We start from the raw sequence: 16,862 nt of genomic DNA on the forward strand, positions 1-16,862 counted from the left end.
TATGAAAATCATCGTCACGAGCATGACTACGGAAGTGTACGACAAAAGCGTCTCTCATTTCTTCGTTTCGTGGTATGGTTGTTTGATCTTAATGAGACAAGGGTTCGATAAGGAAGCTTGTTTTAGATGTAAATAGAATGGCGGGAACAGAAAAAGACGGGTGTTGGTTGCTGCTACACCTGTTATCGCCGTTGACTTCGGTGTTATTAGGATGTTTTTTTTTAGCATTTTATGTGCTTTCGAAGCGAAAGCTTCCCTACGGGACCTCGGTCTTCAATGGCGGACGTCGAAAATTTGACCTTCAGCTCAGTTAGAGGTCAAACCATAAAAAAGAGAAAAAAAATTGAATCAATACCAATGACTGGGAGTCGAACCCACGGCTGCGAGAACAGGTCTCCCTTAGTGCCGCACAGTGAAACCACTAGGCTCATCATCATCATCATCATCATCATCAGCCTGACTACACCCACTGCAGGGCAAAGGCCTCTCCCATGTCTCTCCAATTAACCCTGTCCTTTGTCAGTTGCCGCCACTGTATCCCCGCAAACTTCTTAATCTCATCCGCCCACCTAACTTTCTGCCGTCCCCTGCTACGTTTGCTTTTTCTTGGAATCCACTCCGTTACCCTTAAGGACCAGCGGTTATCTTGCCTTCGCATTACATGCCCTGCCCAAGCCCATTTCTTCTTCATGATTTCAACTAAGATGTCATTAACCCGCGTTTGTTCCCTCATCCACTCCGCCGCTTCCGATCTCTTAACGTTACACCTATTATTTTGCTTTCCATAGCTCTCGGCGTTTAACATAAGCTGAACACTCTTTGTTAGCCTCCACATTTCTGCCCCATAGGTGGATACCGGTAAGATACAGCTGTTGTATACTTTTCTCTTGAGGGATATTGGTAAACTACCATTCATGATCTGAGAGAACCTGCCATATGCGCTCCACCCCATTCTTATTCTTCTAGTTATTTCCCTCTCATGATCCGGATCTGCGGTCACTACCTGCCCTAAGTAGACATATTCTATTACTACTTCCAGCACCTCGCTACCAATTACGAACTGCTGTTCCCTTGCTAGGCTGTTGAGCATTACTTTTGTTTTCTGCATGTTAATTCTTAGCCCCACCGTTCTGCTATGCCTGTCTAACTGGTTGATCATGCTTTGCAGTTCTTGTCCTGAATGGCTTAGCAAGGCAATGTCATCAGCGAATCTCAAACTACTCAGGTATTCTCCATTAACTCTTATCCCTAACTGTTCCCATTCCAATCCCCGGAATACCTCCTGTAAGCAGGCAGTGAAGAGCATTGGCGAGATCGTGTCTCCCTGCCTGACACCTTTCTGTATTGGAATTTTATTGCTGACTTTATGGAGAACTATAGTAGCTGTGCAATAGTTATAAATGGCGCTTTTTTCTCCTTCAGCATGGTATTTATTAAAATTATGCCATGTTTTATTTGCATGAGCTATCTACAAACACTGGCACATCAACACACAAGTACAAGAAAAGGGTCAATTCGGAGCACATAGCGAAGACATGATAACACGGCACATCTAAGCAACAAAGAACTGGAAAAGAGGCAATGAACAACACAGGACTAAGTGTGAATACCACTCCGGTTCACACTCGATCTGGGCATAGAAATTCTTTAGGATTACAATCATTCTACAGGAATGGTCTTTGGCAGAAACAAGAGATTCACAATGTCGGTCCATCATGCGTTTTTCCACAAGCTGCGTTGTCCATCTGCTCCGTTCCACTGCTCTGCCTGCTCACCGTCGTCTTCTACGTAGCACAAATCAGTGCTTTTTCTCCAATTCGAAGGGGTAAACATTCTCTGTAGTTTTTTCTTCCATTGCTGCTCATCGCTTTTGCTAGGAATGCTTGACACTGATCTTGCTAAGATTTATCTTTTGTTTATTTATTAAGTCAACGTAGCAGTTCTATATACGCTAGGAATTAGAAAGATTATTTACGGCTTTGCAAGCTTTCGTGCTGCTGGCTGTGTCTGGAGAGATCACGCTATGTGCCATGTGCCTGAGTTTGTTGTAATGAATATGCCTATTGTATGTCCTCTTGCTAGGTGCATTCGGAGCGGTAATGCGATCGATCATGTGCCTGGGTTTATTGTCTTTAATACGCATCTTTCTGTCCTGTGAATCGCTGATAGTGTGCGCACTTGTCGTGCTGTTTTTTGAGCTGGCTCAGTTGGGGCGCCATTTCTTTCAATAAAAAATTAACAATGAAGGCGCTGTGCTAAGAATGATTCGAATATTTCCGCCGTACCCTTGTCGTGCCGTTTCGTAGAAACAATGCCAGACGTTCTCCGAAAGTGAAACTTCTCGATGATGTCACGGTATTTTGCTGGCAACGGTAAAGGTATATAATGCTTATAGACGAGAACCGTGCCATAGAGGGGCAGTAGCTTTAGAAGCGCATACGAACTTCATGATGAAGCTTGCTGTTCTTTTCGCTGTTCTAGGCTCATCCTACTGCGCTGCAGCGCCGGGTAAAGGCGGTGAGCTGGTTGATCGTCCTCCCTGGGCAAACGAAAAAACGCTGGGCGCCTACCAAGATGCTTGGAAGGTATTTTGTTGAACTGTTGTAATGCCGAAATAATAATGACAATCAGTTACGCATGCTCGCGGTTTTAAAAAATGTGCCATTATTTCTGTCCTGATTATGCATACGCTGGAGGTAGCTTTCTTACTCCTATTTGAGAAAATATGTCATTCATTAGGGGTGGAGGTAGAGCAATATTATTTTGTATTATTTGACTTCCCATTCTATTTAATTCTCTCGAGCCCGGAAAAAGTGGTGCATATAATAGGCTAAATTTTTTCCCCAATCAGACAGGCAGTCGAATTAGTAAAACATAAATGCAAGGATGGCTACGAAGACGTTAAATAGTAATGATAAATGCATTCTAGGCTGCCATACTAGGTTAGTATGAAGAGCAAACCATCTCATGCGTCGTCTTCCGGTTCTTAAGTGAAAGTTCCACAAAAAATTACTCATCCAGTTTGGTTTAAACACTTAGGATATCATTAAATACAGCTTTTAAATAAGATTTAAAAAATTTTTTAAATGAAGTTTTTGAGTTACAAAAGCACTTTTTTCGCCACAGCATTATCAGCAGTGTAGCACATCAGAATACAGCCAAGTTGTGCTAACTAGGAGATTGGTTACCTTATATTGAAAAGGTAACTTTTTGACTATTACTGCTGGCTTTCTTAATTATTGGCTGTCTAGCAGTTCGCCATAACTAAACAGAATTTCGATATTTCGACGAGTTATGTGCACTGGAGAGGTTTCTTCGCCTGCAAGCTGCTCGGAAGCGCACGTGTTCTGCCGCAATGTAGTCAAATATGCTAGGCCACAGCAGCGAGGGTGACCGGGTTTCCGAAATTCTAAAAACCAACAATGATATTACTTACGCCTTTCAATAATTAAAGAACCTAACAGTAATAATTAAGGAGTTAACTATTCTATATTGGTTAACCAACCTGCCAGTTAGTTCGTCTTAGTGGTATTCTGATGTACTATACCATTGAGAATGCTGCTCCAAAAAAGCGCTTTTCTCACTCAAGAGGCCTATTTTTTAAAATTGTATAAAACCTTAGGTGATTCACCCTGTATAAGCCTAGAGCTAATCAAACTATTGTGACATGTTTAAATTTGGGACTGGTGAATCTGTAACCGTAAACAAAGTAATTGGGCTATTTTCATGCAACTTGTACAAATATGCTTGCATACATATTTTCCCGAAATTAAAGAATCTTTCCTGATGGGTGCAGAACGTAATGTGGCCTCCACAAACTTATAGTTCCTTACGTCAGATGCCCTTAAGAGTGAGTATAGGTCTTTTAGGAAGCGAATAGAGCAGACTTTTCACTAATTAAAATTTTTGTATCAATTTTTGTCTTTTTCTGAAAAAATATGTAAAGAAATAAAGCCATTATTCCACGTTATTGCGCATTTCACGAGTTCTCTTTGTCGCGTAATGCTCTATGACAGCCTACACTTGTGCTGTCTAGGGCGGGTAAGTGCGGGTTTTCCAATTTCTTAGGCCTGTTTCTTTCCGTTACGTCTTAACGTGGATAGGTGTGAAAATTGATGTAGTTGGCCACAATGAACATTTATGAAGTTATTATTATTTTGCAGTGATCACAATAAGTGATGATTTATTTTGCCTAGAAAATGGTTAGCAGGAAAGCTATATTTTTGTCTTTCTTATCTTGCACCTAGTAACAATTGATTTATTGATTAGACTTTTGACATAGGCGGCTACATACGAAGATTAAAGGAAAAAAAAGTGTTACGCTGGACACCGAAGGTTAAAGCACACACAAGTGCAGGAATGTGTAACCCATCGGAAGAATGTTTACTGTTGCAAGAATGACAAATGTTGAAATTTAATTTCAGAGCTTGAACCAAGATGACTCCACCTATTATTGGCTCGCACTCTCCACGTTCAACGATGACCAGGCTTCGTGGGGAAAAGATTTTACTTGTTTGAGAGTTAAAGAAACCGAGCGCCAGAAAGAAGAAAAGACCGTTACTTCAGAGTTCACGTTCAAAAACTCGTCCAGTACAGAGACGGTGTAAGTACAAAAGCATTCACAACCCATTCATTTCAATAGGGTGTATTTTTGTTCACAAGTCTGCCCTTTGCCTCAACCTAACGCAGACGAAATAGAGAGCGTAAGAGGGCCATATAACAGATTCCGCATAATACTGCAATACCGGTTAGTCAATCTGGCTCAATTATCAAGTGTAGAAGCGCTTTTTCTAAAACGGCATGATTTCTGAACATAATTTTGTTCAAATCGCCAATACAAAAAGAAACCTGGCGATTTCATTACTCTTGCATTACAAGAAAGATAAGGATGGAGATCAACGGTAGCTTCGAATGAAAGAAAACTAGCATTGGCAAATATGCACACCAAATATATTTGATGATGGAGTAGAGGGCAACAGAGTGCTCGCAGCAGATGAGATGACCACTGTTGAATCAGTTGAAAGTTTATTTCAAACAATGTGTGCCGTGGCACCCTTTATTATTGTCACGCCCATTAAGTAATCAAAAGCCTAATACTCGTCTTCCTGCAATTGTGATTACATGTTTTAGATGCCATTTTCTTTAAAGAAGGAGTTACTCGTTCGTGCAAGTTTTACTTTCCGTGACTGGGTTTTAGTGCTCGTTATTTGAAGATTGTCCGCTAATTTTTCTTCATCCGTAATTCCAGTGCAAAACAATGACGACAAGGTTATATTTTAACGGAGTCAAGGATTTCACATTCTCTGTACGGCATCGCGCACCTGTCAGCCATGTGCAGGAAATGCGTGGCTAAATCAGTACGAGTGCGCGTGTTGTAAATCGATCGCTGATTTCCTGTCAGCGAATGGAACGTGTACATTATAAAGAGTATTAAGAGAAGGATCGCGTTGAAGAGACCAATGAAAGAGAAATCTAAGCAATTGAAGATTAGAATTCTCAGTTCAGTGCCCTTCCAATAGAAAAGTATTAGAGCATAAGCAAGTAGGGACGCTCAACACTGTCATGTTGAGAAATGCGGTAAAAAAAAAGAAAGAATACAACAGCAACGCGGAAAAAGGAAATACTGACCCAACTTAGATGACTGATGCCGCTAAGACGGAAATAAGCAAGGAAACAAGGCGGAACAATTTCCGTGAACCCGTGTCAAGGAGCCCTTAAAACCACCCCATTGAACGAATAAAGACAAATGCAATGATGACTGCATGCACGACGGAAAGTTAGTCTTATTCTTATTAGGGTAGGAATATAATAAATATCTTTCATCCACAGATATTCGTAAGCACGGAGTAGCGGATAATTCTCCTTGACTGATAGTTTGGCAACGCGCATAGCACGTTTATTCTGAATCAGTCCGCGCAAGAACAGAAAGTTTTGTTATGTCGCTTATGGGCGGATTCCACAACTCAACGCACATATTCTTCTCTACCCTTGACCTCCCCAATCACCCGATGGTCTAATCCGTCCGTATCCATTCTGTCATCAAAGCTGCGGCTGCTACCTAGCCTTATCATGGCACCGTTGCGTGAGCGGCGGCTTTTTGGGGCACTTGTGCGTGCGCAGCTTGTGTCCTAGCAGAACTGCCACCACGTATCAAATTCTTCGCGCCACTCCAACGCCTCGTTCACCCGGGGTAGCTAAGGAAACATATCTGGCGCTTCAGAACCGAAATTACCTTCTCACGCTTAAAACAAGGACCATCGAGGATATCGATGTCTACTTAACCACCAAGTGGTTTAGAACCAAATAGTTCATTGTAGGCTTTCGAAATACTAGCAACAGGCTCTTCCAGGTCATACAAAACTACTCGATGTAATGCGTCCATAGAAAGGGAAGCATGAAATTGTGGAAGCCTGATAGCACTTAAGAATAAGCAAATGGTTCTTTTCTTGCCTAATAACCTAGTACTAGCCATTCATCTATATCAACAACTGCTAGACAAAGATTGCGTAGAAGACTTTGCACTTTAGTGGGGTTTCTTTGCCTTTTTCAGTCTGGATTAGGCTTTAATTTCCAAGGTTTTATCGAGAAAAGATGGGCGTTAAGCGTGTTCTCCAAGCGGGAGAAAAAATCAACCCTGTTTTCTTCATCCGCCACGGCCAAGTTGAAGTTTAGTACACTTCAGCCGCAAGGTGCAATAAATCCACCAAGCAAATAATCGCATATATGAATCAAAAGACAACGATGGCCATTTAAGAAAAAAGTTACTGCCTGTTACTAATAGTTTTAAAAAGGTATAGAAATTTGCCTCATCTTTCTTCTCTCCAATGCAGAATAAACGCTGGTGATCCTCACAAAATGTTGCCGCTTAACTTGCAGTTCTCCTCGCTATAAATTCTTTCCCTGTATTCATGAGGAATAATACAAAGCCCGAAATCCGCTCACTAACAGTAAGAGTGTCTTGAAAACTTCATTGCGCTTATTTGCATAATGAATCTTCGAAGCGTACAGGTTACAGCGCAAAGCGTGTTGCTTTCCCGCACTTGGTTCCTCATAACTGTTATGTTTAGCATAGCAATGAAGCAAATGATGAACTTGCAGTGGCCTCTTCTGGTGGTAAATGATATTGTTTGCCATGTTGTTGAAGTTGCAGCCAGAATGAAGAACTTTTGTTGAAGGCAGAGTGAATGAACCCATTCATAGTAAAAAATATCGTGGTGGACAAGAAGTACTTGATGGGAAGATAGATGGAGTAAGCCCTGTTGTCCACTATAGGATCAGTATCTATTTTTCCAGCTTTGTTCGCAAATCAGTGATCAGAAGAAAATACCAGGTAAGGTGGTGGCGAAACAGAAGAAAAAAATGATCACCATACTTTTCTCTGTCTCCCAGACTGAGAAATATTTCAGCTGCGTACGGCCATTCCATGATATCAGACTTGCTTACAGAAGCCCTACATCTCTTGAAAACAAAATTCCATCATTCTATCTCCTCATGAATGTTGAGTGAGCTACTAAAATATAAATAACAGATAGGAATACCTGAACATCTGCAGTAACAATATTAGGAGATAAAATTTCCAAATCATTTCTAAGGTATTTACTGAGGTAATGGCTAATAGAACTAGGAGATCCTTAGTCTTCAATGAGCCCAGTGGTAAGGCAGCCTTTCGAGAAAAACGGTCGACATTGCACGATATTTACACTCACCATCATGTGAAAGAGAAATGCGGAGAATATAACCAACCCCTACTTATAGCTCTTATTTAAGACAAGAAAGAATTTGACTCAGGCGAAGCCTAAGCAGTCATGCAGGCTTTGTGGAAGCAGGGTGCAGAAGAGTCTGGGAAAATAGTGGTAGGTATCTGTAAAGACTGTGCAGCTACCATTTTTCTCTAGAAAGTCAGCAATAAAATTCCAGTAGAGAAGAGTGTAAGGCAGGCAGATACGATCTCCACAATGTTATTCGCCGCGTGTGTACAAGAGGTGTTCCGGGGTTTGGGTTGTGAACAGTTGAGGGTAAGATTTAATGGAGGACACCTGCGTAGTCTGCCATGCGATGATGACATATCTTTGCCACGGGAGTCATGGGAGAGACCTTTTACCGACAGTGGGCGCAGTCAGGCCGATGAAGTAGAAGGGTCTTGCGGGCTAGTTTGCTCATTTCAATAAAAGGTTGAACTGCGCGGAGAAGGCACGACAGGGGATAGTATACTGCGCTTGTGGTGTCGTTTTACATTTCTGTCTTCCATGTTTTGTCTTATTCGCGCACTGATATTTTTTACTGTTTCAGAGAAGCTGGGCACAAAAATTTAAAATTAATCTTTTTTTTGTTTTAATTCCCAGAGAGTCACTGCATTGTGATTCCAGTGTTCGCGGACGTTACAAAGCCGGCGCATCAAGTTGCGCAGTAATGTAAATAACGAATATTTAATATTTAACTTTCTTGCCGTAACCTATTGGCGCCGGTTTACAATAATACTTTGTTGCCCGTCAACAATATCGGATATTATAACCACGAAAGCAAGATTGCCGGCGCCACCGTCCACCCGTCACGGCGCTGTCCAGATATCACGTGACAATCTCGCCCAGCTCGCGCTCCCGAGCTCTGCGCTCCTTGCCACTTGACTGCACTAGCGAGGGTGGGGCAGAGAGTGTCGTGTAGCTTGTGGGACAGGGGGTGACGTAATTTTATGGACGTCGCTCTGCGCTTTCACCAGGCTTGCGGTTTTTGAACGGCGCAAGACAGGGACCAAATTTCTGAACTCTCGGCGGCGAAGGCTATCATTTTTTCGAAACTAAAAAAAAAGGTTAAATGGCTGTTACTAACCGCCACCCAAAAAATCAGTGAGAATATTCCGGCTCCTACATGGGTGAGTTGAAAGTTAACTAAATATTAGAATTTAAGAACTGATCTGATAAGATGATTCGTGTTTTCTCTCGTCTTCCAGCACTGGTAGTACAATACCGCGAAACGCTTAAGTTTAGCTGAATGAAACAATATTTTGAAAAATTGGTGCGTGGGTTCGCAGAAATATTTAGCATATATACTGTATATTCGACCCAAATCAGGGCACAGGTTGCTATGTTTTGACGTTTGCTGACCACTGCGTCGGCTACCACCAAGTGTCTACCAGAGCTCATCACGAAGCCTGCGAACACGACCCTCAGTAGATCGAACAGTAATGTGAAAACTGGCTAATGAACCTTAACCAGGCGAACGGAACTTCGCTCCAATAGCTTTTGTCACAAAAGTGACACCCATGCACAAGTACAAAGTCGTTGAGTTTATAGAGTCGGTATATTTCTTGAAATACTATTGTATGACATCAAGTAGTTCCGCAAAAGGGTAGCGCACGTCGCGAGCGTGTTACTGTTAGCTGAGCATTTCTTTAATGTCACCTTTGCCTAAGCCGCCATCACGTGAAATTAATCTCTTAGCTGTCACTCGTTCGACCAAAAAGTAAAAAGCGAAAACAGTATAAGGGTGAAAGAATCGTGGAAAGCTGAATAATATGAGACAACCTGACGAAAACAGCCGAAGGGTGCGTATATAACGATTGATTACTACATTTTGGCTTTGTTTTAGTGCAGCAATTTCAAAACTGCACTCAGTATATTTACCTGCATAACATTAAAAACATTTTTTCCTCATTTCAGGTACACAGTGAGAGAAAAAGTCAAGGCAGTTTTCAGCTACGGTTACAGGAAGAAGGAAAATGCAATTCAGTACACACTGCAGAGTAAGTGGTTCTCTGAATATTAAATCTGAAGTTCTTGATCGCACTGCGATCACTAAACAACCTTCGAAGCTGCTAGGGTCAGCAAGGGTACTATACGGATCGCAAAGCAGGAAACTATGAAAAGCAAAACAAAAACACGCTTCGTATTTTATAATTGGCGGAGAAATGTACATTATAGAACAGGTTACAATTTCCTCTTTGTAGAGTTTAGTGATTGAAATACGCTTAGAAAAAACTAGTGTTTTAGTAGATTCCTCTCAAAAGGAACGTATGAAAACAGACACCTAAGACGGAATACTTTCGAGCCCTGTTATAACAGCCGCAGGTATAACGAACATACGGTTATTACGAACAAATTTTTTACTGGGGCTATGGAAACACACCTCATAAGAAGGGAAGGAATTGAGGCTGCACCACTTGTTCATACGACCGAGGTGGAGTTGGAAAGGTTATTTTTTTTATGCATACTGCGGTCTTGCTCCGGACGATAGCATGGTGGGTACATGTACCTATCAGCATATACAAAAAGGCAAACAATAAGAGTAAATTATTTCATGTGGGCATCAAATGACGCTCGAGCTCCTTGTAGGTACGTAGTTATTGAGGTAATTCCGGTTCGCTGTTGCTTCCAGCAAGAGTGGAGATCGAATATAGCCTTTCATACCCCGTAAAACCATTCCGGAAAGAACATAGTTACCCCAAAACTGCGAAGAAAACGTGGCATTGAAAGCGTATATAATCGGCTGGTGAGCTCGCTCGGAAGATTTGAAAGTAAATTGTTGCATCTGTACCGATTAGGCAGAGCGTCTGAGGTGCTAACAGCAGCATCGAAAGCGAAGCTACACTGAGCAGAGCAAAAGAAAGAAATTTTAATGAGACTTAAAAGAGGAGAGGTGGGACACTGGTAACATGGCCCTGGCCTGCTACTGCTACTCCCTCTGGATAACATGATTCCAGGCACACAGCAGGGCATCTGCTTACACCATAAAAACTTATATTTAGGAGAGTGTTTCAAAAACTGGGCATTTAGAGAGGTCGGGGATCAGAAAACAACTATGCTTTTTAAACCTTGTCCAATCGGAATGCAAACTTGCGTATCAAAATGGCTTGAATGAAGATCGGAACAGGAAAACTAAGGAAATTGAACCGTCAGCCTAATAACACCTTCACGTTGCACATTGCCCTTTTTGCTTCATATTTCAGACAAAACATCAGTAATGCCTTATTTCACATTTCCGAGTTGCATATATTATGAATCAATAAATTAAAAATATTTAAATGAATAAGAAAATCTCAAGAAATCGCTCCTTTTCCTCAAAAGGAATGAACTGCTGCCCGAACAAAAAGTGGAAACTTCTTCTTTTGCCCTTTGTTAAACGTCCGGGACGCCCCCCACCCCTTATATGACTGAGAACAATGCTGACCAGTGGGAGAAAAATTGCGCGCGTATAATAGAATTTGTTTGTGTCACATAAATGTAGTACAAATGTAAGTGGGGATGAGGCATTATCATTCAAATCATAATAGAATGTAAAGCACAGTGCTAGTTAGTGCAATTTAAACAAAATTACCATGATGCGATGCCAATCTTGATATAGTGCAAATCATAATGCAAATCTATCCAATTAGAAACGAATATGTAGAAGGCACACCGCACAGCATATTCTACATTTGCGCATTAAAAAAAGCGCACAAGATTTTTATTCATTTTTTTTATTTGAAACTCGTCCGCGCGCAGCTAATTGAGAACAGGGAGAGCTTGTCACAGCATCTGCGTACCACATGACGTTCGGGAAAGCGGAACTTTCGAAATATTCTTATGACGTGCAGGGCAGATGTGTCTTGATAGTTAAGTCAGTACTAGCATCTAGCATCTTGTCAAGGATGATAATATTATGTTTGTATATTATTTCGGGTGCATATGAGTAAACACCTGGAATAGAAATAAAGTTACAACGCCTCAAAAAAGGGTTTCCTGCGAGCGTAGCAATGTTCAGCAGCTACATGTCGGAGTGGTCTCTTTCGGAGCGTATGAAGACCGCTTATAATAGTTGCGGTGGTGTTATCCCAGCAAGCAAAGAGCAATTCAAATGTCACGCAAAGAACGGACAGTGAAGAAACTATTTAAAACTCGACGGTAGAAAGAAATAGAACCTTGCAAACACGCCGATACCTTTTGATATGCGAGTAATTACATAACTGATGCGAGTGCCCTAGGAAATTTTCTTCAGTTTTCAACATGTACTTTCCTTAACTACAATGCAAGAATAAATAAACGTATTTTCTGCAGAATAAGCATGTGTTACAGCACGGTTTCTTTATACTGCAATGCTCGCCCATCCCTAAACTAATTAGTAGTTTGCGTCGTCACCTGAGTAGAAGCCAAATCAGTCAACACCTTCTGTAACGCAGTATTTACAGAGCTGCTTAATTGAGCTGGTGAATGAGGGTTTGGAGCTCTAAATCTTTGTTCGAATGCAAAAGGTCAATCTTTGTATCTCTCCGCATTCGGAGAGGCTTGCCGAAGCCTAAATATTCCATGGAACGAGAAAAATAACTTTTTGATACCCATTACCGCATAAAAATTGTGAAAGTGTTGAGAACAATGCTTGGGTTTTAGTGGACACGTGAGAAAAAAAAATCTGTCTGTTATTTAATAAGCAGGTGCTCTTTTATATCAGACTCAGGAGCTATATTAATACGGTGAAATAGGGTTCAATGGGACAAACGGCGGTAAAACTGCAAGTTTATTAGCTTCGCTAAAGCGATTATATTGCGAAAGCAAGGGGCATCTGAAAGCTGATACAGGTTTTCACTGACTAAGGGAGTCACTGATTAATATGCTGATGTCCATGCCATATATGCGCGTCGTGAACTTTATCATCTTCTGTTATCGTTTACCTAAACTTGGCGCCGGCCCATGCTCCTGTGCCTCGTTCCTGCACCAGTGTTGTCAACGCCAAGGCTTACTGCGGCAAGTTTCTGTCACGACCTTCTCCGCGCCAACGCAGACCACGATGATCTCTCTGTTGATCTCGAGGCGCGAATATTAGTTCCACAGCAGTATTAGTGGCGAAACCAGACGATGTACAATGCACAGTGTGCTGCAGTCTAACACCCATATTCTAGCGCTCTCGCGCAGTAGTTGCTCTAACGCAGCGGCCTGCAATGAAGATGTGTTCGCGCTGCCACGGGTTGGACTTCCAGTAGAGCATATAGATTTTATTACTTTTTTACTTAACGTGGCGTCACTGTTTTTAGGCAGCGGCACAAGAACCAAAGATGAGAAAATTCTTGTCCGGTGTTAGTGAGGGTATAAGTGTTTTCGCACTAAAAGCGGAAGAGGAGACAGCTGAGTCCGGACCATGCATGCACCAGGGATGGTCAGAAAAGAGGAATAACATTGCGGAATAGAAGAAAAGTCCACGATTCCCGCGTCTGTGCATTCTAAGAGTTATACAATTATAATGGAATGATAGTTTCTGCGATTTAAGTCGTTCATAGGCTTTCATTTGTGACCAACAGATGGAACAGCACTCACGGACACCCTCATCTTCAGCGATGGAGAAACTTGCGACCTTTTCAGCGTGCCCTATCAGAACGACGGCAAAGGTGCGTATCATTTGTCCTTTGCTTTTACAGACTTTGCTGCCAGAACGAGCGCAAAAACTGAAGGGTTACTGGCACTTCATTTATTTTGAGGGAGACAGCAAAGAAGAACGGAAAGGAACAGCGGAGAATGAGGCGCAGCGTGTCGTGAGCAATAGGTGAATGCAAATATCGCGGTTAATTCTACTCAGAAGTTTTCAATTTTTTTAGCCCACTTCCACCCGCTGCTGCATCCGAGGATACTGAGGCAAAGTAAATTTTAAGTATATTCTGAAAATTCTGCCAAACTAATCCTTTTGCGAAAGTCGTAAAGGAACAGATGATTAGAGGCATCGATTATCGGACAAGGAGGTGTATGTTTCAGTGCGAAAGCATCTCTAGGCTATGTCGCCGCAGAAGTTGTGACGTTCTCAGAAGAGGTAGCATTAAACGAGTGGTTGTAATCGAAAGACGATGATGTGAGGATGCTGCGCAGAAAAGAATGCCGATAGGACGGTTAGTTAATTAATTAGAGGAAAAACGGTCGAAAAAACGTCGAAATAGCGCGGACGTCAATTAATTCAGTAGACGAGAAAACAACGGCAAAATGGTGGAAAAATAGGGATTAGAGTGAAAATAGAGTTTTAAAGGGAATCAAACGTATTAGATGGGTGATTATTAATGGAACAAAAAGTTTAATTGACATATATATCAATTGGATGGTTGAACAGGCTGGACGGGTATTAGAGGAAGTAGACGGGAAAGCCACCACGGCACCAACATTGAAAAACCATAAAGGTTGACTGAGATTAAAGACGGTGTAATCAGAAAAATAAACATACCTTTAATTGTATACTAACGTAATTGCGCCAATTCACTAGATTAAATAATTAAGAAAGTTAACAAAAGAGGCGACGAGTTCTAAGGAGGCGTCAATGCTGTCGCATTCTCCCAATGCGGGTCGCCGCAGTGATCTCTCAATTTTTGTACACTAACGATACCAGGGAGAAAGGCACTGGAGTTTTGATAATAGTCATTTTGTCAAGCTCTCATTCTTACAATGCAGGTTTCTAGTTTGCACAGGTGTAAACTTTTGAATGCCGCACTTAATATTGGTTAATTTTAGTAGGCAGAAATATTCATTGCTTCGGCCCGCCTATTTCGTTTCTGCCAATTTCTCCTGGGGCCACATTTTCCAGTGCAATGCAAGTATGCCTTCTTGGCCGAACAAGTTTCGCTGCACCATAAGGAGGTTGTGGAGTATGCAGAAAATGTGAGAATGTGCAATAGGAAACGTAATTGAATCGAAACGTCTGTAATTACTGTGGAAAATCTTTAAATGGCGGAAGAAATCTGCTGCACCATATATAAGACTATACAAGCTCGCCCGGGCAGCGACAGTATAAATACCAGACTTCCATCGAATAAGCCGCCCGTGTGGAGCACCATATAGTTCCCCCAGTCTCCAGTCTTTGTAACTTCCATGTTTTAAACAGATGTAGGATCATGTTTACTGCTTAAGGCCCCCTCCCCACAAAGCAATCTGATAGTGGAGAAACTTCAGGCGGAGTATTTTATACGCGGCTGTAATGGAAGCTCGATTCACAAAAACGGTACAAAAGAAGTAATGCACTTAACGTTGATTACCGTTCATGGTAGCGGTTTATATCAATCCTTTCTATTCTTGTTGAGAACCACACTGTCTGGAGCAAGTTGCTAATTGCTGTTCGATCCTAGACTGCGTAAAAAAGAAAAAAAAGCTGTCAGGCTTTTGTCGCTGCCTGCTCCTACTCCAGTGTCAGTTGAAAGCTTTTTGAGTATTAAGTCTTTATCATCATCTATGCTGCCAAAGTTAGTGAAGAATGGGAAGACCGCTGGGAGTGTGCGTTGGGGAAGCCCTCTCGGACGTTCTGGAATCCCTTTTGGATTAGATTTCACGACGAATTAAGAGCCCCTTTCTAACTATCCTTCCGAAATTTGTCTTTGGTTCCCCTTCGAAGCCCATCACAAACATTGGGCTAGCGCATCCTTAACACCATTCGAAATTTTCATGCCTATAATGCTGTTGAAGCATGCTGGAAGATGCGTTGGATTCAAAGCTAAAAAAAAACAGGCCCCGTAAAGACATGTATTACGAGATTTCTCACGCAAACAAAACACTCGAGAACTCACGCCTGGCACTGCCAGTTTCAGAAAAGCAAGAATATTGCTTTCGCAAAGCAAAAAAAAAAAAACGCGACAGCATACCACAGGTGTTCGCTCTTCGTTCATCCGTGTCCTTTTCCCTCACAAGCATGCGACCGCGATTACCTTGCTTCGCTCAGTGTCGCGCCGTGTATTGTAAATTAGGCATACTGCTACCACAGACACTTCTGGTGAACGACTTTTGTCAAAATGCTTCCTGTTGTATTTTTATTTTTATTTGTATTTGTTGTATTTTTATATTTTGAGGCATCGTTAAAATCGCGATGATTCACAATGCATGATTTGCGCGGGCATTCGAGAATAAAAAATACGTATATATCTCTTCTCTTCCAGGATGTGAGCTCTGGGTGAATGATAAAAACATCGACAATATTCCGCAGTGCTGTTTATTTGCGTACGACTACTTCTGCAACCAAAAAGGCGTCAAGAAGTACCGCATTTACAAAAAGAAATCCTGCGAGAATATTAGAGGCAGCAAACAGTAGTATGCGTTGCAAGAACCTGGCTTTACGACGAAGTAGTTTAGACGACGTCCCCGCTTTTTTCTGCGGTTTCTTTAATATCTCATCTACCTATAGAGCAATAAAATGTTTGTAAGCACATACTATATGCTTCACTGAATCAAATTTCTCCTATTCGTGGCTAATCCACTCTGCTTGTATTTACTTGTATTTACTGGCCTTTCATCATACAAACGTCGTTAATTTATTTCAGCGTTTTATCCTATATAAGAACAATTTCACCGAGCTTTTCGTCCTGAAAAGGTCGATTCCAAGCGGTCTTAAAATTCTGCAAGAAACACTGCCTCGCAAAGTAGTTAATAAGCGGGAAAACAAGACGATTCACACCGCAATGAGAAACTGGGTGCGGTTTGTAGGCAAAGGCGTGGAAGTGACTGTGAGGAGGTTTTGTATTCTTTCTTTTTTTCTTGAAAGGAAGGGAACGATTGCAGAGGCCGACGCCGCGGGAGAAAGAGAAACCGCTGCACCAATACGACAGGAGTGGTGTGAGGACTCCCAGCTACATATGAATCTAAAATAGACAATGACCAATTGTGCATATGTATGCATTCACATACTACCGCTAAACTGTCATACATTTAAGGCGGCCTTAAGTGTCCCCTTATGTTCTAGGTTTTGCGAATATTTCGCTGAAGGCCCTTTGACCTTAAAGACCGCACCTGGAACCTCGATGACTGAACCTAGAAAGCCGAGTAGGATACGCAGACGCAAAGCCGACGCAATGAGCATGAATCGATGCGACGCCATAGAACAAGGAATCGTGGTATAAAATTCATCGAAACGATGCTTAAATTAACAGAGTTCGGTGA

General features: G+C 41.8%; 1 protein-coding gene across 1 annotated transcript; it reads left to right on the top strand.

Moving 5' to 3' along the window:
* Nucleotides 1–2,450: 2,450 nt before the first annotated feature.
* On the top strand, nt 2,451–16,017 carry LOC149328551 (female-specific histamine-binding protein 2-like). The gene is made up of 5 exons (XM_089559017.1): nt 2,451–2,585; nt 4,425–4,603; nt 9,657–9,739; nt 13,265–13,351; nt 15,866–16,017. Exons 1-5 carry the CDS (start codon nt 2,451–2,453, stop codon nt 16,015–16,017), a joined length of 636 nt encoding a protein of 211 aa, XP_089415143.1.
* The last annotated feature ends 845 nt before the right edge of the window (nt 16,018–16,862 follow it).

This window comes from Amblyomma mixtum, chromosome 9, assembly GCF_055824585.1.
Source record: "Amblyomma mixtum isolate Tamu chromosome 9, ASM5582458v1, whole genome shotgun sequence".
Taxonomy (NCBI): Eukaryota; Metazoa; Arthropoda; class Arachnida; order Ixodida; family Ixodidae; genus Amblyomma; species Amblyomma mixtum.

Coding starts and splice junctions, on each gene's coding strand:
- LOC149328551 (XM_089559017.1), top strand. CDS start 2,451: ATGAAGCTTGCTGTTCTTTTCGCTGTTCTAGGCTCATCCTACTGCGCT. Junction 4,604..9,656: donor TCGTCCAGTACAGAGACGGT/GTAAGTACAAAA, acceptor TCCTCATTTCAG/GTACACAGTGAGAGAAAAAG. Junction 9,740..13,264: donor AATTCAGTACACACTGCAGA/GTAAGTGGTTCT, acceptor TGTGACCAACAG/ATGGAACAGCACTCACGGAC.